This window comes from Falco cherrug, chromosome 2 (assembly GCF_023634085.1).
Source record: "Falco cherrug isolate bFalChe1 chromosome 2, bFalChe1.pri, whole genome shotgun sequence".
NCBI classification, from domain to species: domain Eukaryota; kingdom Metazoa; phylum Chordata; class Aves; order Falconiformes; family Falconidae; genus Falco; species Falco cherrug.
This window is the reverse complement of record NC_073698.1, coordinates 8,452,245-8,473,518: the sequence shown is the minus strand read 5'-3', so window position 1 is coordinate 8,473,518 and position 21,274 is coordinate 8,452,245. Positions and strand designations below refer to the sequence as shown.

General features: G+C 38.4%; 1 protein-coding gene across 23 annotated transcripts in view; it reads right to left on the bottom strand.

Annotated features, from left to right (window-relative positions):
- DLG2 (discs large MAGUK scaffold protein 2) overlaps positions 1-21,274 on the bottom strand; it is a 1,040,325-nt gene that overhangs the window by 23,959 nt on the left and 995,092 nt on the right. For 17 of the 23 annotated variants that reach the window (XM_055702908.1, XM_055702907.1, XM_055702910.1 and 14 more), the window contains 2 exons: positions 19,478-19,553; positions 2,426-2,525 (listed from right to left, as the gene is read on the bottom strand). In XM_055702908.1, the coding sequence (XP_055558883.1) occupies positions 2,426-2,525; positions 19,478-19,553 (176 nt within the window). Of the gene's footprint in view, positions 1-1,490; positions 1,537-2,425; positions 2,526-19,477; positions 19,554-21,274 lie in introns of all 23 variants that reach the window. The other 6 variants (XM_055702911.1, XM_055702913.1, XM_055702916.1 and 3 more) reach the window with 1 other exon arrangement.

Below are 21,274 nucleotides of genomic sequence, written 5' to 3'. Positions count from 1 at the left end.
TATTAAACAAGAATAAATATATTTCATAGAAAGAACTGTCATCAAAAAGCGCATTTGACTTGAATAGTAGTGAAATTTGGATGAGTGGGAATGTCTAGAGGTATGTCAGTAACTGAAAGCTAGGTGCAATATTAACAGAGAAACTAGAGCCTATATAATATAATACCCCTGTGTTACTTTTCCCTTAGAAATTTGCAGAATTCAGTTATCTCCTTCCAAATGTTTGGATATTATGGAGATTTGTCTTTGTAAGGACATGGACATTCAGGAGAGTTATCAGATCAGAAGTATTCTCTTTAGCAGGGAAGGATCTGCATTTGTTGCTAATGAGCTGCTATGACACTTAAAGTAGCACAATGGTTAGAATTCAGGAGGCCGCCACATTTGCTGTCTATCACTGATAAAACAAGTCTTGAAGAACTGTTCTTCATACAAGAGATGAAGCTTTCATCTTTAAATTGTGAGCTACTCTATGGCTTAAAGTTAAACCATTAAAATATCACTTCAACAAATCAGACAGAAACAGAATAACCTCTAAAATTGTGTGCAGGGATGTGCACTCCTGCAATTAAAAATCACATACAAAACAGTAGGTGATGCAATGTTAACATTCACACACATTTTGCTCCAATTACCAGGTGCTTAAGAAAAAGAGTAAGAACTGAGGAAGAAGCAGCCAAACACATGCAAATGGCGTTTTGTTTAAATTATTTAGCTCTGGGTACAGAATATAATGTAGCTATTTATATAGAAATCAGCTGCAAATATTTCACTCTATACAATTTTTCTGGTCTAACTTTCAAGGAAGCAAAATTGTTTCTGAACAATTAGCTGACACATTACACATTCTGCAATGCCAAGTCTTGTGGCAGGATTGCTGCATCAGAAGAAGAAATTGATTAAGGTTGCATGACAGAGAATAGGATGCTAATGGTGAAATGGGTCCAAAATTAGCTTGGGAAAAGGCATGGTCTTCTCTAGCCTGCAAATGACTTCTTTCATTAATAACAAATACTAATCTAAAATCCAGCAAAGTAACAAACACTCCCATGCAAAAAGCTGAAAATGCAGAAGCAACAGCATAAAATAATTTTTCTATTGATCTCCTCGGGATGTGATCAAGTTAAAATGTTTAACTTTCCCTTTAGATGGAGAGGGAGGGATTGTTGCTGAAAAGAACATTCTAGGCAGCGAAACGAGTTCTACATATGCTACTCTACAGAATTGCCATGATGGGAACAATAACATACTGTCAGAAACAAAAGGTGTTATTACAAAAGAAGTGAAAGTGTCTGCTCGATACACTGTATGTTATTTAATATTGTCATGCAGAACAAAACGATTGAAACATTTTTAATGCATTCACAGCTGGGTAACAAATAAAACTCTATCTTGTGCATGCTAGGAGTGGAGGGTCCTCAGAGAAGGAACAGAAGCCAAAACGAAACAAAACAAAAAAAGATTTACAGTGACCATTCCTGGGAACTTACTCAGAGTCTTTGTTCCATAACCGTCGTCACCTAATCCGGGGATGTCCTGCACGGAAGTCCCCAGAGAGAGCAATGAGAAAGGAAGAACAGCCGCAGAAGAGGAAGGAAGAAGTCAGTGGAGTTGAAATGGATACTACCATGACTGACCATGTTGATTGAGCAATCTGGATCCCTGCTTTTTCTTTCTGAAACAGCTTTAGACCCATATTCGATGGGAATGCAGCCAATGAAAAAGTGAGTGCCCGTGATACATGGCTTTTGGAGCTGTGAGGAAGAAGGAACAACCAGATAAAGTTCCAGAAACAATCCTCACCAGATAAATTTAGGAGAATTATTAAGAAAAAAAGTGACTATTTGGGCTTGGAACTAGCATATATTTTGAATAACGCTGGTTATCTATACAATTTAAGCCAGCAATAAATGCCTGGGGAGGTACACGTTCCAAAATCTGATTTATTTCTTTAAGCTGTTAGCATGGTTGCTTCATTTAATTGTTAAACTGTCAGTGAAGCTGCCCATGGCAATCAACTCGGAGAATGTCAAAGGCCAAAAAAGACTAGAGCAGACCTTTTAACAAATAGTCCTTTAGTTTAGTCTGGTGAAAGAAATCACATTTGCCTGATTTTGAGCCAGTTCTGATCAGGGAATATTTAATCAGAGACAGGTTTGGATTTATGACAGGTACCACAACAACTTTGAGGAGCCACATTTGCTCTTCCAAAAGTCAAGGTCACTTTTCTTCTTCTGAAGATGATGTTTCCAGGGATGGAAGGACCAGCTGGATCCAAACTGCAGTCACACATTGGTCACAGTAGTAATACCTCTCCTGCCTGCCTACAACAGATATTTGCCTAGATGTGTGGGATACTGGTATCATGCGTGTCACCCATTTTTTGTGCTGCTGCATGTGCCATCGTCTCCAAGAGGTTACTTACGTTCTGGATCACTTGTTTCCTGCTCACTCTGCTCCTTGCTCTTGTAGAATGGGAATTTTCGTGAAAAGATGAAGTTCTTTTTACGCTTGTCATTGAATGACTGTGAAGGAGAAAAGGCATGGGGCAAAAACAGGGACGTCTAATTGTTGTCACACTCATGCTGACAAAACAACTAGTTTGTAAAAGTGGAGAGAACTGTAGTGACTCAAATCAGTCCAAACCAAGCGGCTGCAAAGAACCAGAGGTGGTTGCGGTGAGTTCTGCAGGTTGAAGGCAAAGCCCCTGGAGACTGGATAGATTTGATTACAGAGGTCTCAAATCACAATCTTCAGCTACTTGTTTGGAATCTAGTGTGTTTGGCTTGTTCAGATGAAAGGCTACAGATGGCTCAGCATGCTTTGAGATCAAGCCACTCATCTTTAATCGTGGCAGACTGTGCACAGAATTAATTAACTGGCTGAAAAAGAATAGACTGCAAATAGGAAAGTGGAAGCCTTTGATTTGCTTGTAGTAGGTATGCAAATTCAGCCCTATGCCAATTAAAATCAAATATTCTTTTCTGGTAACTGCTGCTGGTTTCATAGTATTTCATTTGGCCTTTTAATCGACAACTTCTTATGTGTGTTTTCATGCTTTATTTTTCTCCATAATTTAAAAAAAACACTTTGATTTATTTTATACACGTGCATTTACTCATTAGGCTCCTCTGGATATGCTTTTAGTTTTATGTGATTTAGAGATGCAATTCTGCTGATAAGCAGTATTTCATTGCATGTTGGGTAACATACATTGCTTTAAATCTTCAAATGGGGAATTAACATGGAAGAAATTGGGCTTTTTTACATGATAAAACCTTTTACCTTATAGCCACAAGGGCTCATATCACTGTACTGTGTAAGAGCAGGATACGTCTCCTTGGGGCATTTAATTCAGATACTAAATGAGGAATTTGGGTCTCTGTGCAGTCAATTGAGAGAAGCTTGTTTTTCCAGAGGGTGCTTATCTGAAGTGATCTATGTTGTCCATCAGACAATGATCTACACTGTCTCCCATACTGAAATTATGCAATGCCTAGACACACGACTTTGCAAGTGATCACCTCCAGGAGAGCAGAGACCTTCTTAACCCATTCTAAGGACCAATCTCAAGTGTCTGTCATTGCTCAAATGAAATATAACCAGTATTTGGCTCCAGTTCTGAAACGGGATATATTTAGAATTTCAGAACATAACTTTTTTTTTTTACATGTTGGAAGCACAGCATAAAATATAGTTTAGAATAGGTATTTCTGAAAGATGTGAAGTTAGGTACTGAAAATCTCTATTAAAATAGTTGCCTACTTGTGTCACAAAAGTTTCATGCCACTTTTACATTTCAAGCATATTTAAAGTTCAGTAACTGAAAACAAAGGAAAAAATGCACATGTAGAATAAATGATCCATGAAAATCTCTCAGAGTATGTAAACATTCAATGCAAAATTAATTTGGAGGTCATGCACAAATAATCCAGACAGCATGCAATTTCAAAACAAAGCAAATATGAAAGAAAGCCAGAGTTAAAAAAAAAACAACTGCACATGAAGGATTAAAGTAATCTGTGGGTGAAAAGAGGACTGACATGCACATTACATCACTTTAATGACCTAAAGGATATAATTAAATTAAAATGTGTTTTCTGTGATCATTTCTTTTATTTTTCCAAAGAAAGGAATGTAGCATGTTAACATTTCCCATTGTGAAAATGTTGTTTATCACGATTCATCTGAATTTGACATAGTAATACTATAGGCATTGCACTTTAAAAGGGAAACAAATACATATACACAATAGCACCTCAAAAAACAAAGGGGGTTGAAAACCACAATCATTTCATTACCAAATGTCTTTTCACTTTAGAATTAAAGAGAATGTTATCAAATCAACAAGTAAATATGCTGTGTTTCACAGAGATTATACAATGAATAACACTGGCAAACAATGTTTTTCAATTTTTTCCCCAACAATCTAGAGCAAAAATTTCAGAAAGTCCATTTTCACCAGAAAAACATGTATTTTTTTCAAGCTTATGCATGATCTAACAGTATATTTCAAAGTAGATAGATCTAGTGTTCTATAAACTTTTTCTCCTTTTCCAATTCCAAGTATTGGAATTGCCTTTTTAATACAATATTGTTCCACTTCAATTTGGGCAATCAAAATCTGGCAATTCATAGCAGGTGACTATTGTGTCCAACTGTGTCACTGCTTTTACACCATTAAAAAGCATTTTTCTTAAAATAAAGCTGACTTTTAGCTTATTAATATCCCTAAGCAAGTATGCTTATGCATGTGTTAATATTTTTACAGATTAATCAATGTGTATATTTATGTCAATGACCATATACACAATCATAGTATAGCAAGAGGGTTAATATTTAAAATAAAGAAATTGTAAAATATTATAAACACTAAAATGGGTTCGATCCTGCAAACTTATAAAAATAATTAGTCCTTGGTATTAAATGAATGGGCTTACCAAGTATTTATTTTCTTGTCCAGTAAGTACATGTTGATTCACAAGAAACCAAAGACAGGAGGCTTGATTTTGGTTTTGTATCCAATATAAATGTAATTAAACTCAGGCTGATGGTCTCCACCTTAAGGATATGAAATCCTGCAGACACCTAGTGAAATGCTTCTGACAGATACCACAATATGTATCTCTAACATATAGAGATAAGGAGGTTGGCAAAGACTGGAGCGGGAGACTCAGGCAGAATAAACCCCTGTTTTTATCGGACACACTGTGTTAATTCCAGATTTTGTTCTGTCGATGGAGAGCAGAGACCAACCCTGAATAGATATTTTGTTTTTTAAGACAGGATCATGCATGTGAGGAATGGTGGTAAAGGTTAAACTGCAAACTTCAGATGTATGTTTTCAAGAGATTTTGTTTCTATAAAATGGAAACTTTGAGACCTGTCAAATCGTCTGGAGCCAGTTTTCACTGGGGCTCCCTGTGCTGCAGGAGAGCTGTGAAATAACCGTAGGATAAAGGAGAGGTATTTGCCTAGATCTCTCAGCCTGATGCAAAAGTTGCATGCAACTGCAACTGAAATTGTGATTCCAGGCTTAGGCTGGATCCAGCAGTGTGCAGGCAAAGTTTCTGAAAGTCAGTGAAAATATGCCTGAAAATGGATTCCTGTACAAGTCACAATTTCTTTGCTATGAATATTGTAAAATCCTGTAATGGCAAATAACTTGGGCATTTCAGTCACAGGGAAAAACCTGTACCAAAGATTCCTTTTATACCTCACTGCTGCTGTTCACACAGGCTACCAGTAACCTAGGAATCAGCATTAGGAGGAACTCTGGATAGTGCCTAAGACTCAAAAGCAAATGAAATTTTCAAGTACTGTTTGATGGCTGAAGAATGAGGTTACTCTTGACAGCACTTGAACTGTGATAAAAGAGTCCTTTCTCAGAAAAAAAGGGGAGAAAAAACTTTCACCGATGTCGTGGATTGATTTCTTATTTGATTCTACTTAGAGATAGACTGTGTTTTGAAGAAACCAAGAAAAAAATGTGATGTGCACTCTTGTTTGACTAAAGTATCCCCAGATGTCACAGTTATGCAAGTCTGGCTTACACATAGCAACCTTCCCTGGTTGTGACAGACATTAGGACACCATGTGTTTCTTCTTCAGAACCTCCTTTGGTATTTTTTTATGTCATATTGTTTTTGTATTCTAAATGCTGTTCCCTAGGTGCAGCAGCCATATGTATGTTGCTCATCAGCTAATAGGATAATTTTTTTAAAAAGGAAATTTTCATGTAATGTTGAATAAACCATCCAATTTCAAAATTTGCTTTATAGTGGTAAACATCACAAAGAATAGCATACCAGTAATTTGATCGTTGTACCATACTGCAATAGGCAAGTATATAATTGTTTACTTTGAGCTTTCCCAGTTTTTTTTCACAATGTAGCAGATCCAGCCCACACTGTTCAGTGCAGCTGTGGTCTTGGTAGAGGTTCCCCTCTTTAACGTTTTGCAGAAGAGCCTAATATGTTGGGTAAAGATTTCTTTTGATGCTCTAAAAGCTCTAAAAGCAACTGTATCCTCTAAAAACCATAAGACCATTAAACTCCCAACTACACTGGGAATGCTTTATTTTGGTATTTCATTGAACCGATGCTAATCCTCAGTCATGAGCTGGGAACCAGTGTTTCACCTGAGAAAAAGCTGTTCCAGAGCACTGGCTGTGAAATTCTTGTATACAGGGTGTAGATGAATTTCATTTATCACGTATTTTTAGGCAAGTTTGTGCTAAGCTTTGGTCTGGTTTTTATGTTACATGATCATCTATGTCAGTCTTGTTCTGAGATTGGTCTAGCAGTGTATATGAGAAACTCATTTATTTTACTGCTGCTCATCTGTCATGCTGTGTTTGGTTGTTTGTGGGTTTTGTTTTTTTTTTTTTTAATTATTCTCCTTTAATGCCTGCTTTTGGCCTAACTTAAATGAAAAGGCCTCGCTTATACAGGATTCTACAAAAATCTACAAAGTTCATAATCAACATTATGTCCCTGCAATCCTTTTCTCTGTATTTAATTCACTTTTTTTTTCTGTTAGGGACATTCTTTCACTCTGTTAGAGCACTCACTTTAATAAAGGTTTGGGCACTCCAACACTATTAAACCTCTACATGCTAAACCTCTCCCATCATACCAAAAAGTCACACTCACACCAGAAAGAAAAGTTTCGGACTGTGACAGATACTCAGTGTTATTTCTCCTTCCAAACATATGTATCTCCTCTCTGCTTTTACAGTGGGCTTTTTCACCTAGCAATTCCTAGTGCACGATGAACATGAAGTCTCCAGAACAAACTTCTGCAGAGAATCCTATGTTAGTATATGTGCTTTATGTGAAAAGTGGTTTTGCAGTTAGCATGGCAGCACGGTCCAGGGAACATGGGTCAAACCACACTGTGGGATCTTCTGCCATCTGTCCCATCTGCAATACAGGGACCATAGCAGTGTCCTCCTTACAGCCACTTTGTGGGGGACTAAGTCAAGGCTATGACCTGGTGCATACTACCACTGAAACCATGGCAGTTTCTTTTATTAAGAAAGATAACAAAGTGTGCTCAGGTTAAGTGATTTGACGAAGTCTGGAAGAAAGCCAATGCTACTGAGACATTCTTGCATTCCTGGTGCAGCCACGAACTTGGCCATGGACTGGCTCACACACAAAAAAATCTCTTTATGGCATCCATGCAGACATTTAGAAGATAAGCTAAGAAGTTGTTAGTGGCAACTGTAAGCCTGGTTGTATAGTGACCACACAGTATAGTCTTTAAGAGATATATCTTTCGTTCTCAGTCTGACCACACTGGCAAGCAGCACTTCCCAACTTCTCTATGTCTTTTTATGAAATGCAGGGGGAAGGATGTCCCTATTCTGTTAAGTTCAACCTTACATTTTCTTAGATACTGCAAGTATTTGTGAAAAAAAAAAACCCAACACACACACAAAACCCCCCAAAACCCCCCAACCAGAAAACCCAAGCCTGGGCTATAGTAATTCTTTATTGAATTTTTGCACCATGATCTGTTTTGATAAGTGAGAACAAACTGGGTGAGAAGAAGCTCAGGCGAAGATAACTCTGCTTGTTTAGTTTTCCCATGAAGCTGCAGGGAGATTTGGATCTTGGAAATCCAAAATGGAAAAGTACAAGCCTGATTAAAAACTCCATGCTGTCTAGCTTCTACAGACAAGGGTAGTGTTGCTTAGTATTCATAAATGTGAAATTTTACTAATCTTTTTTTTAAGACTGATGTAATGCCACTTGTCAGCCAGCAACGCAGTTTTAATTCCTAACAAAACAACAGTTAAAAGCAACACAAACTGCCAGGGGAACAGAAAGACTAATAGACTTTCAAGAAAGCATGTAAAAGCAGTATTTCCAATTCTGCAAACATGTATTTAACTTGGTGCAAGGTACGAAGGGAGTACTCATCTGTGGTAATTTACATTGCACCATTGTCAGCAGGATTGAAATGCCAACGTAAAAACCTTGCGTATGTGACAGCCAAGGTCGTTTGCAAGTATCTGAAGGTTGTAGACAAAGAGGGTGGGAAGGATTTGTTCAAGCAGAAACACTGAAATTAATAGTGTGAAAATAAGAAAGGGCAAATCTCCTTGACAGTGAAATCAATTTGGATGTAGAATAATCTGCCCCAAGGGAAGTGGAAAAGCCTAGATCATTTTTCACATTTAAAACAAATCTGCTAATAGTAAGTACTGTGGGGAATAACTGCAGTGCTGGGAGAGGAGGGGGTTGTGAAGGGAAAGGAGCTAAATAACAAGCCTCTCTCCACTCTAATGTCTGTGTTTCTGTGATGAGATGCTCACAGATCCAGTCTCGCAGAGCTGTGCTGGGGTCCAGCGTGGGTTTTGCCCTCGCTGGGCTCACTGCAGTCACATGGGCAGTGAAGGTCTTCCTTTCCTTTCTGAAGGCTGTCTCTGGATTTAGAAAGTGTATTCAGTGTTTGGCAATGTTGTCCCAAATTTTCCTCTGTTCTTTTTAATTTTTTTTTCCCAAAAAGTAACTTTCCCTCTTAGAGCTGATGTATGCCATCAGCTACTGATCCCACTGATAAATCTGCACACGTGAACCTGCCTCAGCATCCTTTGTGCAACAACGATGCTGAAAGAGCCTCAGAGATCAGCAGTAACATTGGAGTGTGCATGGCAGAGGTTTGGGGCTGTCTGATCACTGGCCCAGACCCACAGATTTTCCTACAGAGCACACAGTAGGGCCTTTATCAGCTTCATCTACATTCCTCAGTTTTCATCAGCTATTTTCTCCTATCTTTTTCTTAAATCTGATTCCCAGTTAACTGCTGGTGCTTCTTTATACTTGCAAATGAAACTGAGGGTTTTGATCTCCTCTGTGCAATCTTTTGAATTAACCTCAGTAATAAATAAAGATGCAGAATGTGTTAGTTATCTGTGCTGTTAAAAAAAAACCCAACTTGCTCCTTTATCACTGCTTTTTGTGGAACCATTTATTTGTGCAATCAAGTGCTGTGCACTTGCCTTGTGCAAGGGTAAACTACTGCATAAAATGGACCGTTGTGTAAAAGGATTAAGTTGCATAAAACCTTTATTACTTTCATTTTGGGAAGGTAGTAGCGGAGGAATATTTACAATACCTACGTGATTTCAGAGGATTCACTGAAAGATAATCAGAGCAGACTTATCTTTTGAACTGCCCTTTTGAGTTAAAGGAAGAGTGTTTGCACTCAGAGGTGACTGGAGTGGCAGGATGAGTTATGGCAAAGGCCTGTCTCAGGAGATAGCAAATCATACCAGGCTCATGGTTTTCATTTAAAATGTTGATTTATTTAGGCCTTACAGCTAAAATTATAAAACATAAAGGCATGGGCAAGCAAAACCAAAGTCAATCTCTAAAAGACTGGTGTGAGGTTTGTGTAGGAGGTGAAGTTCCTACATCTTCCAGTAATGCATCTCACACTAGCAGTCTCACAGACGGGATATCAAATTAGATGGACTTTGGCTTTGACCAAGGTTGGCAGCTCCTGTGTCCCTATAACCTTCCAAACATGGCTTGTGAGTTACTAAATCACTCATTACTGAACTGATTGAATTTGAGTGAGCTAGAAATAAAGATGTGAAATATAGAGTATCGCCTCGATGAGTGTTAAAGCCCACTCTTCTGGAGCTTTGTGTGAAATACTACTAGAAGAAAACTGTTCTGTTTCTAATTCTTTGACAATATCTATTGCCAATGCTATACGTTTTTCTTTTCAACCACTTTTTTAGAAGAAAAGCCAAGTAACTATGACATCTATACATACATGCAAATTTCCTACCATTTAATTCAGGGCATTAGACAACAAGTTATAAAAACAGCAGACACGTGAAATTAAACTCAGCACAAATTTCTGCTGGAACAGCTTAGAAGAGAAGCCATTAACTCAGCTGTAAACTTTGCATTCTACCTCTGCTAGCAAATTTTCACCATGTTACATTCAATCTGTGACCAATGTGAATGTTACACTACCTATCTTTATGTCAGTGACCATCTTAAACATTTCTCTTACCTAAGCAGGGATGGCACATACCTGTGGGACAGAAAACACTGACACTGTAGTTCCTAGAATTATGGCCACTTAAGAAACAATGTTACCTTATAAATAAGCTCCACACAATTATCAGGCTGAAGAAACTGGAAAATCTATGAAATGCATGTATTTAAATTGCTCATTTAACTGAAGAAATGACTCCATCAGTATTTTCTTTGACTGACAAGCTGCCAACAGGCAGAAATATTTTGCACCATCTGGATCAAGTTCAGCCCCAAAGCCTTCAGGTCTTACATTTGCTACTCTACTCCATTACGCTTACAAGTTGCAGGTATTTAGAATTTGTACTTCTCAGTAGAATGCAAAATAGCTTTCCTTTTTTTTGTTTGTTTGTTTAGTTTTTTTAAAACTGGAAAACAGACCCAAAGATTTTTTACTTTAGTATTTATTTATTTATTTTAATTTGAAAGAAAAACTTCTACTGGATTTTTAAAAGAAAGCTAAGAAAACATATTTCTTTGCTTCCGCTTAGTTAATTTGTTACTTCAGCCTCACATTTGACCTGACAGTATTTTTCACAATATCTAGAACAGTTTTGACTCTTTAAAAAACCAGGTTCCTTAAAGCATGCCAGTTCACTGCTAGAGTCAACACCGTTACTGTGGCATAAATTAAAACTGAAGACTCCCTTGTTTTCCTTTACTTTTGATTATGACCTGGTCCCAACAGGCATTATTACTAAATGTCTTTGTGGAGTGTCTCAAGATATCCTGGAGCAACAAGACACTGTACAGTTAGATTTTCCTGGCTATGTGCTGTTTTATCACCTGAATTTCATTTGATTACTTCAGCACATGAGTGAACTAGATGCTGATGACAGCAGTATTTCTAATGTACCTTGCAGAAACACTGAGTGAAATGTGTTTGGCTCAAGGGTCAGGGTCAGGGAAGCTCAATAATATGGGCTCAGGTCAAAATAGATGTGTAGCCAGCATCCACTGCCTGGCACCAGCTCCAGCCATCATGAAGCATGAAGACAGGGCTGTGGAGGATATGGAAATGAAAGATCAAGGGCAGCTGGACAAATCAGACTCAGCTTTTCCTCTCGCATGGGGAGAAGTCTCCTCCAAGATACAAGCTGCACTGGCAGGAATGATGCTGAGATCTGATTCTTTCATGACACCCAATACTACCCCCGTCTCTGAGGTCTTGCAGTCTTTGCTGTAACTTAAATCTAACATAGAGAAAACCAGAGGCAAGGTAGCAACAGCATCAGATAGAGAAGTGCAGTTTATTCCTCCTCTCTGTGCTGGGCAGTTTCACAACAAAGTTCCGGAGAGTGTCTTTAGACTGGCTAATGCCCTGTGCCAATAAAAAGTCCTTGTGCAGAAAATATCTCTGCTCAGCAATTTGCTTTTAATAACTTCTACCAGCTTGTTTTTACTTCTTAGAAAGCTCTATCTATAAGAATGAGTTGGTGAGGAAATCTTGCGGCATGAATTCACATTACTTTTTTATCCTTGTCATTAATTTCCATTTTATCACAGAGGAAGCATTCTTGAGTGACTGCTAAAGAGTAACAACTAAATTCCAGTATAGCAGAAACAATGGTTTTTTAAAAGATTTTATGTCAATTAGTAATGCAGATGTAAAACCAGAAATTGTATGACATGAATGATTTCCAGAGCTTATTTTAAGTTGCACGCATGAAAAATCATTCTTATTCTCTGGTTACAGCAAAGCAAATTTCAATCATTCTGAGATGGGGGAGTGTACGGTAAAATACTGACTCACAAGTCTTGCAAATAAATGACATGCAGATTGATTTTCTATAAAAAGCTTAGTTCTGAGTAGAGGGGGGGTTTCTTATCTGTATTTTTTCCACCTTTAGCCATACAAGCAAAGAAGTTCAGGAGCCTGCACTACCTTCACAGCAACAGCATAATTCGTATTGACACAACAGGAGCTGTATGCTGGGCTGAGCAGAGGACTTACACCTATGCCTTTCTAGATAGCTTTGCCTAACTTAACCCAACACAACCCAACACAACCCCACGCAACCAAACTGAACTGAATCCAACCCAACCCAATGCAACCCATCCCAACTCAACCCAACCCAACCCAACCCAACCCAACCCAACCTAACCAAGCATTCGTATTTTATACTTGGCAAGGTGGCAATGGAAGAGTATATTCAAAATACCTGTACAAGTTACTAGTTTATTCACTACTACTACTAGTGCAAAGATTAGTCCAAAAGAAGTGGCTGAGATGTCTACATCAGGCTTTTAAACTTCACAGTTTGAATAAGGCCCTGTGGTTCTTAAACCTTAACTTATCATGTCAGATCAAGATAAAGCGGATAAGGAATGCAAATCCCTGTCATGCCTGTGCCTTGCAAAGGCTGCTGTGGTTTTTAGAAGGTGCATCCACTTAGGACTCACAGAAATGGAATTTGCTGCATCTAGCTTTAGATGTTTACCCTGTAGGTGCCTGGGGCAGAGGTAGTGACCCCAGGCTCCCTTTATAGTCAATGCATGATTAATCACATCTCTTTTAGACAACAGTGGCAAGGTGGTGCTTTTGACCACAAAGCAAGGAAGAGCTGTTCACTTTGGGACTTTTGAGGTGGAGAAATATTAGTTTGGGAGACAGCAAATTCATATACTGACTGGAAAGCATGTGTTACTGGGCTCTCCAAATCAGCAGCTAGCTCCACAATGAAGATGCAGGTTTTTGAACATGCTCAAATTGTGGGTTTTCTTCTACTTCTATTACTGTCACAGTACCAATCACTTTAGGGAATCCAATCGTGTCAAGTATCTTTAGAAGTGCAAAGAAAAATCGGTCAAAATACAATGAATATGTGGAAAACTTTCTGATTGTGGACTAAAGAAAAGCTTCTCCCTAAAAGTGGTGGAACTTTATACTTAGAAAAATGAACAATGATGTTAGAAACAACCTTCAATAGGCAGAGAGAAAGGACTGGTAATCTAACACATCTTTGTACCTTCTAATTTCTGAGAAGCAGGGATCCAATTGAGTTGATTACCTTTTTCTCTGCATTAATACAACCAGATCTGCCATGGTGAACCACTAGCACAGATGCTGTAGCTGAGACCTGGGCAGGTGTAACTGCAGGTTCTGCTTAGTGAAGATGAAGACAAATAATCCAGTCTCCATATGCACTGAGAGAAGAAGAAATAACAACAGGCTGAAACTGCAGCAGTTTAGTCATTTCTAATGATGAGGAGAGTGGGATGTTTGGGAAGAATATGAAATATCTGTTGTGGCAGGTCTTTTAGGTAGAGATTAGACAAATCTGTGAGACAGGAGGAAGGTACAGGACACCCTCAGGTCAGGGGTTGAACTCATTGACCACCTGAGGTTCCTTGTAGACCATTTTTTGTCTGATTTGATGAATAGGGCTGAAAATATGATTTTCTAGAGCAGAAATTGTTTGGAAATAGGTTTTGGTGTTTTCTGGGTTTGTGGTTTTTTTGGTGGTTTTTGTTTTTTTTCCACTCCCCCCCCCCAAATACTTCATAAGCTGTCAAAATGTGTCCTATGTATCAAGTCCTGACAGTCACTGGATTTTGACATTTGGAGAAGAGATGCATTGAGTATGCAGAGGGTTTTATTTACACCAGAATACAGAACTTACTATCTCAGTCAATTTTAGCTTTTTCCTTTCATGCCTCAGTGCAGTGTTGCTAAAATGCCAATAAAGCAAGAGGATGACCTGACACTGAGGCAGGGCTGTGGGATCCGTAAACAGAATCTGCTCATAAGAAATATTATTAAATGCTATCAAGCTTCTGACTGTCATAATAAATACATTCAGGGGCATTTGAAGGGGCAGGCTGAGTGCAATGTAGGTGACCTGACTGGAATATGAAAAGAACTGTGGATGACAAGCTAACTGAATAGAAAAAACACAATGGATAGTGATGGAGCAATATGGTGCGGGTCACAGCCCAGGATGCTGTGATGAGGCACTGCTGATGAGCAGCAAAACTGCTGCAAGAGGTTTTGGAGGGATGGGGCAGTCCCATTTCTTGGCAGGCACCTCATCCCTGTTTGGCACCCCACTGAGCAGCCTCACCAGGGTGAGCAACCAGCTGGCAAAGCTTCCTGGTAGTCATAGCCTGAACACGCCCCATGCACCCTGACACACGCATTAAGCAATGAGAGATTGTGAGCGGCATGATGTGCATTATTTCACTGGAAAGTGGAACTGGGTATTTGTCCCTAAGACAATGTTCTGGAGTAACTGCCCAAATAAGGTGTGAAATGAAAAGGCAGATATATATATATAAATCCCATATATATCTCTCTATATATCTGAAAACACACATACACACATATATATATAAATGTCATATATATACACATATGAAAATGCATATATATAAAAATGTCATATATATATATACACACACACACATATACACACAGAGAACTGGTATAAAAACCCAGTTCTCTGTATAAAATTAACTTTTACCTGAACATTATGCTTCGAGATAGTGCAACATGTCTCTGGGAACAGGCAACATACATGAATATTAGTAAAAAGGTGAGATGCTGATAAAGGTCTTTCCAAGACCTACAGTTTTCCTATAAAAATATTTTCAAGAGACAGTCAAGAAAGAGTGTATGACCTAACAGGGAGAAAAGCAAAAGAGATGCTATTTTTGTCTCCTGAAAGACTGGTGGTAATTACAACAGTTGAGAAAAAAAGCAGATTACTGGCTCATCTCTTTTCCCTCTGTAATATTTCCATCCTTTGTCATTCTTTTTGATTCAGTAAAAAAATCTGAAAAGCCCTCAACCACTGTGGGTTTTAGGATTAGGAAAGGAAAGGCTATTTTTGTTCAGCCTGAAGCCTATGGTAGGGAGAATTATCAAGAATTCAGTGTACTGCTTTGGCAGATATATAGCCCTGCTAACAGCTACTAACATGTTCTGCTCCTTTTGGTGTAAAGGGGAGCATCAGAAGATACCTGGGATATGATCTTGAGTTCATTGTAGCACAAAATACACTTTTGAATTGAGTTTGTGCTCACATAACTCCTGTAGCTTCCTCCAGCATGAATATCAGACAAACTTTTGGGCTGCTCTACATTCCATTGATTATCCATAGACCAGTGGGCCCCTTAGTCCGAGACAGCAATCACTTAGGACATCATAACCATGTTATCTTCACTTTATTTATGCTACCTTCATTTATCTTTTCTAAGTTTGAACCTTTAAGGTAGCCAGTGTCCTGGAAACCCTAGCCTTTGCTGCAGCAGCACAGAGCAGCCGTAGGGAACCAGAGGGACGGACTGGTTGCTTTCATACTCCAGCCACCTTCAATGACAACTAGAAAACCTGGTGAAGATCATTACTACAATTATATGAATGAAGCTAGAGACTGAACTTGGTCAACACAACTGAAGCACTATCTTTGCTTTGTGAAATGAAGCTGTTTATACCAATATTTGTATTCTTTTCCTTATTACACAGGTGCTAACATCTCTAATTGGTTTGATATCTTTAAAAATGTTAATGGGACCTAGGATTCTGATGATGTCTCTGAACCTGAACAAGTAAGTTTCTTTCAGTCAGAATGAACAGAACATGAAAGAAAAGTAATTTTATTGGGTTAAACCAGAGATCCAGTTAGCCCAGCAGCTTTTTCTGAAGTTACCCAGTAACAGATGTTGAAAGGCAAAAGTAGAGGAAACATGATCCTTCCCCTTTTATAACGTCTCTGCTTCTTGAAATCAACAACTAGCATGTCCTGAGCTACATGACAAAAGTGTTAAAAGTCGTCATTGGATCCATTGCTTGCTAACTTATCTAATTCCTTTTAAAATTATTTTTATACAATATCCTGTAATAATGAGCACCAGAATTTAATTTTGCATTGTATGGAAATACTATCTGATTGTCTGACTTGTCTGATTTAAACCTGAGACCAGAAGATATCGCTGGAGTTCCCTAATTGTGAGTCACATTCCCTAGTTTTGTATCCATCCTGATTTTGTAGACTTTAATTTCACAAGCCATGGATTGGAGGAGTCCAATGAAACTAATTACAAGTGATATAAATATTCTAAATCACATTTACAAAAAAAAAAAAAGTTGAACTAATTTTCTAGATGAGGTAATGCACCCAAGTTTGGCTTGAAAAAGAGAAACTTTTGGGCCTTTGAAAATATTATCCTTTGGCTATCCCTGCTAACAGGTTTGTCAACTGTTTGTCTTAGCAATGCTGAGTGTGTTCTTAAACACCTTTTCAGACACAAGAAGCTGATCAGCTACAGATGTCACACCATCTGTAAAACTTTCTTTGTACCTCATCTCCAGATTTGAGATTAAAAATGAGGTATAAATGCATAAAACTTTAAGAACTTGTAGAATAACTAGACAGTTCATGTTTTAAAATCTTAGTTTAGCTCAAAGAAATTTTTGCACTAATGCATGAAACCTTTGCTGTGGGTTATCCGCTCTTAAACATTGCTTCTAAAGGGGAAGAAAGGTTGAGGCCAGCAAGATGATTCTGGTAAAATTGCAACAGGATAACCCTTTTACTTGTGCAAAAAAACTCAAGGATTCTCTGCATTCAGTTAATTTTGTTTAAAAAAAAATCTTCCATGCACATCTGGCCAAATTTAGCCCACGAAAAGCTATTCTCCCAATTTAATCTTTAGGGTAAATTAAGACAGTACTGCTTGTCCACATGGTCATGAACGTATGGGCATAAAGGTGCAACAGACACATATAAGCCCTTTGCTATCTGAATTTTAGCTTGATTTCAAAACAAAAGAGTTCTTTAGGCCTACTGCAGCCCTGTTTATCTGGACTGAATTTCTTCCAGATAAAAAACCCTAAAGCATACGCTGTTAGACAGCTTACACCACTTCTTTTTGAACACTGAAAGACTAAATGGAAATGCCAGTCCCTAGAAAGCACATACATACATGTGTGCTCAAACACCTCATTTCACATGTTGATCCTTAATTTAACAGTGAACACTTGTTCCCTTTATGCTCTTCCAAACACAAGCATGCATTATCTTTTCCCAGAAAGCCTTGAAATTGTAGGCTTTTTAAATATTTTTTTTTAATACACAAAAGCAAATTTTAGCAAATACTAACAATAGAAAGTGTGCTTTCAAAAGGGTACAGTGTTCTTGGTCTGTAATTACGCAATTTCCTAAACACTGAAACAAACATTGACATGAATGGCTGTGAGATTAATGTTGCACTGATGACAAAAATAGAAAAACAATTTGGGGAATCAAGAGGTAATTAAATTCTTGACAGACTCACTTGAATAAGGGCCATTAGTTATATGAATGAATTATTTCCCTGAGGCTTTGATTATATACAGGAAATAGACATTTAACAAGTGATTTCATTGGCAATATAAAGCTTATTGTCTCTCCAAATAAATGGCGACATTAATTTACGGGTTTGCAGAGAGTGGTCATTTCAAAATGAAAAATGGAATTCTGACTCCTGAAGAAATGCAATGAGATGAATACATCCTTTCACAATTTTTGTAACATATTTTGTACCATATTTTATACATTTTTTAACATATTTTATACCAAGCTATCTGCATGTGTAAATAACGTGCAGAGCCTGAACTCTTGATTCCTCGTACCTTATAAATCTGGAAAACTGGGTTCAGTCTGTGCAATTATTCTGCATTTGCACTGAACTCAGGTACTGTTCTGTAGGGCAGTAACAGGGAAGTATTTGCAAGTCTGGAATACTGTTTTGCTGGCAGGTAGTGGTTTGGGACCCACTACACTAGAAAATGTTTGTCCATAGCAAGAGGAACTTCTTACCCTGCTAATTTGAGTGAAAGACAAAATAAACTGGAACTATGGAATAATTATTATGGGAACAATAGAATAATAATTCTTCCCATTACAGAGGGAAACTGAAGCAGAAGAGATTAAGAATGAGAATTACAGATGAGGCAGAGGACCACAGGAACAGCCAGTCTGGAAGGGACCTGCTGAACCACTTGGTTTTGCCCCTTGCTAGCACCTACCTACGACTGTGTCCTCTCATCACCCAGTTTTGGCCCTGCCCTGTGTTTTCTGTGGCCAAACAGGACTTTTTGCTGATGGTTGCTGAAGCTCTGTCTCTTGGTTTGCTCACAGAAACCCTCAGCTGTAAATCCCATGCGTGCCAACTGGACTGTTGTAAAAAATAAATTCCTGTGAACGCAAAGTCAAGCGTTCACTACTGCTATAAATACAAGCTACCCTTCAGCAGGAAAATACACCTCAACAGCCAGAACTGTGGACATTTCTCATGCTATAACTCTCACCAGCCAGATGGCAACGTACAGGGAATTAGACATCAGGCTAGTGAGAACTGTTGGCTGTTGAGCATGATGAAGTGATGCTGCAGAGTGGGAGGTAGCACCGGTGGAAGGGAACTTGCATGTGTTGTGTTGGCTGACCTGTTGTGCCTGCTGTGAAACACACCTGTGTTCAATGTCTGTCACAACTGTCAAAGCAGAACATCCGAAACCTAATTTTTGCATCCAGGACTCTTCAAGTTTCAATCTTTTGTTTGAGATGTAACAGCTTGTGAAGCCAGGGAATTTACACTTGTTGCCCTATTTCATTAAACAATTATCAATCTGCATCGGTTTTTAAAGTCTTTTCTTCCCTATCCACCCCTTAACTAAAATCACAGCTGTCACAATGTTCTTTATTTTCCTAGTACCTTCCAATTAGGAGGCACTGTCAGTCAGTATTATTATAGAAAGAATATTTAATTATTTTGAAGATTGTATCATACTATACTCCTGTCTGTATTTCACTGTACTCCAGGTCTTGGTTGCAACAATCTAAATATTCCTTATGTTGCTAAAATTTTCTCGACCCTGAAACATATGAAACAATTACAAAGTGCAATTTCAAAAGATTTCACTATTTACCTACCCCTTTTGCATCAATTACACCAGGTTTTGCGTTGAATTTGACTGTCTTCAAACGCGCACGCTCCTTCCTTTCAACTCTGGGGAAAAGAAAACACAAATAAAGAAACACATGTTGATTGTAGCAGTGTTTTGTACAATACATTTGATATCTGATCTCCCAAGGCCATTAGTGGCTTACTATACATACAGTGAGCATTTAAAGCAAATTAATAAGTTGGAAAGAGAGAGACATAAGGTCACTTCCCCAGCCAAGCAGCAGTTTCGTGGCAAACACAGGACTGTATGTATTCAAGGAGTCTTGGCTGTCCTATACCAGCAGAACGGCACTGCCTCCCAACGCACATGGGAGTGTGATAAAAGCTCATTAAAGACCCTGTCTAATTTAAGCTGTCAAAAAAATCAGGCAACATTTAAAGTTCTTCTGTGGTCAGAGGAATGAAACAAGGACGGAGAGAATAAGCTGTTCACCTCACTGCTTTCAGATGTGCACTTTACGATGGAGTAAATTTTAGATCATGCAAATAAGGTAAAGTGAATCTCACAATTTCTGAATATATATTTTTTTTTAAAAAAAATCTGTATTTTCAGACCAATGAACTTCAAAAATACCTTTAAAATACCCTAAAAATTAACTTAAAATAGCTTACGAAACAGCATGTGACAAACAGCAGTGAACTGTCTAAGTTCATGGCCAGTGCAAAGTAAAAAGGGTGAAGCTACACCTGGCGGGTTGAGAAGGTGTAAGAAATTGTAGTTGTTGGAAAGGAGAGTCTTGTTCCTTCCCCCTGCATTGCTTCACTTCCCTTTGCCCCCAGCAGTGCCCCTCATTGCTGCCTCCCTGCATCAGAAAACTAACCGAGTAATAGAAGGGAATAGATTGTAATGTTTTCAAGGTGCTAATCAGCTGACTGTGCGGATCCAGAAGCTTGTCTGACTGGAGCAGACAGGACGAGGGGAAGTGGAAGCTCCTTTCCCTTATGCTTCAGAGCAACCTTTGCCTTGAATCTCAAAAAACCCCAGAGAATTTCTTACTAACCTGAGTTTGAGGGAGGTACCTGAAAGCTTTCCAGGGGCCAATGTGTTATTGGGCAATCCTTAACAAATGTGTTAGGTATTTTAAGTTTCTCAAATTGCTTCAAACCCATAAACCAACATTCTCCAGACACATTCTTTGCAGAGCCCTTTGCACATGATCGCTGTTTAAATCTTAGGTTCTACAATACTGACTTTACAATGCCACAGATTTTTGATGGTCTTGACCTCAGCTCAACTTAAGTAATTTTGAAAATGTTATCACTGAAAGTTTTTCTTCTTTTAAAAACCCAATCTAACCTAAAAAAAAAAATAATTCAAAATTATCTTCTGAAAGATGGAGGTATGCTATTTGTTACAATGTTCAAGTGCACAGAAACTTTCTTGAGGCTTTGATTACTTAAAACTACATAGTTTGGCCAGAGAGCATTTCTGAGGAGATATATAAATGCTGGGGGCAGAAAAGCTATTTTCAGCCACTGTAAAACGCTGTGAATTGGGTGATTTGTCTTATTTAAACCATGCCCTCCACAAACATCTGCAAGCAGTTAGAATGCAAAGAATTTGTTTTTCTGACTCATTTCAGTGAAGACAACATTGCTAACGGGTTAGCTCTGCAAAAAAGGTGTGGCAGGTTCACACTACCAAATAATGTAACCAAATAGGAGAGGACACAAACATTTCAGGATTTTTATTTTGGGCTAGTCCTAGTCTAGCTCCATGAACTGACCATCCATTAGCAGGTGGGTGCATTGGGTGAGCTCAT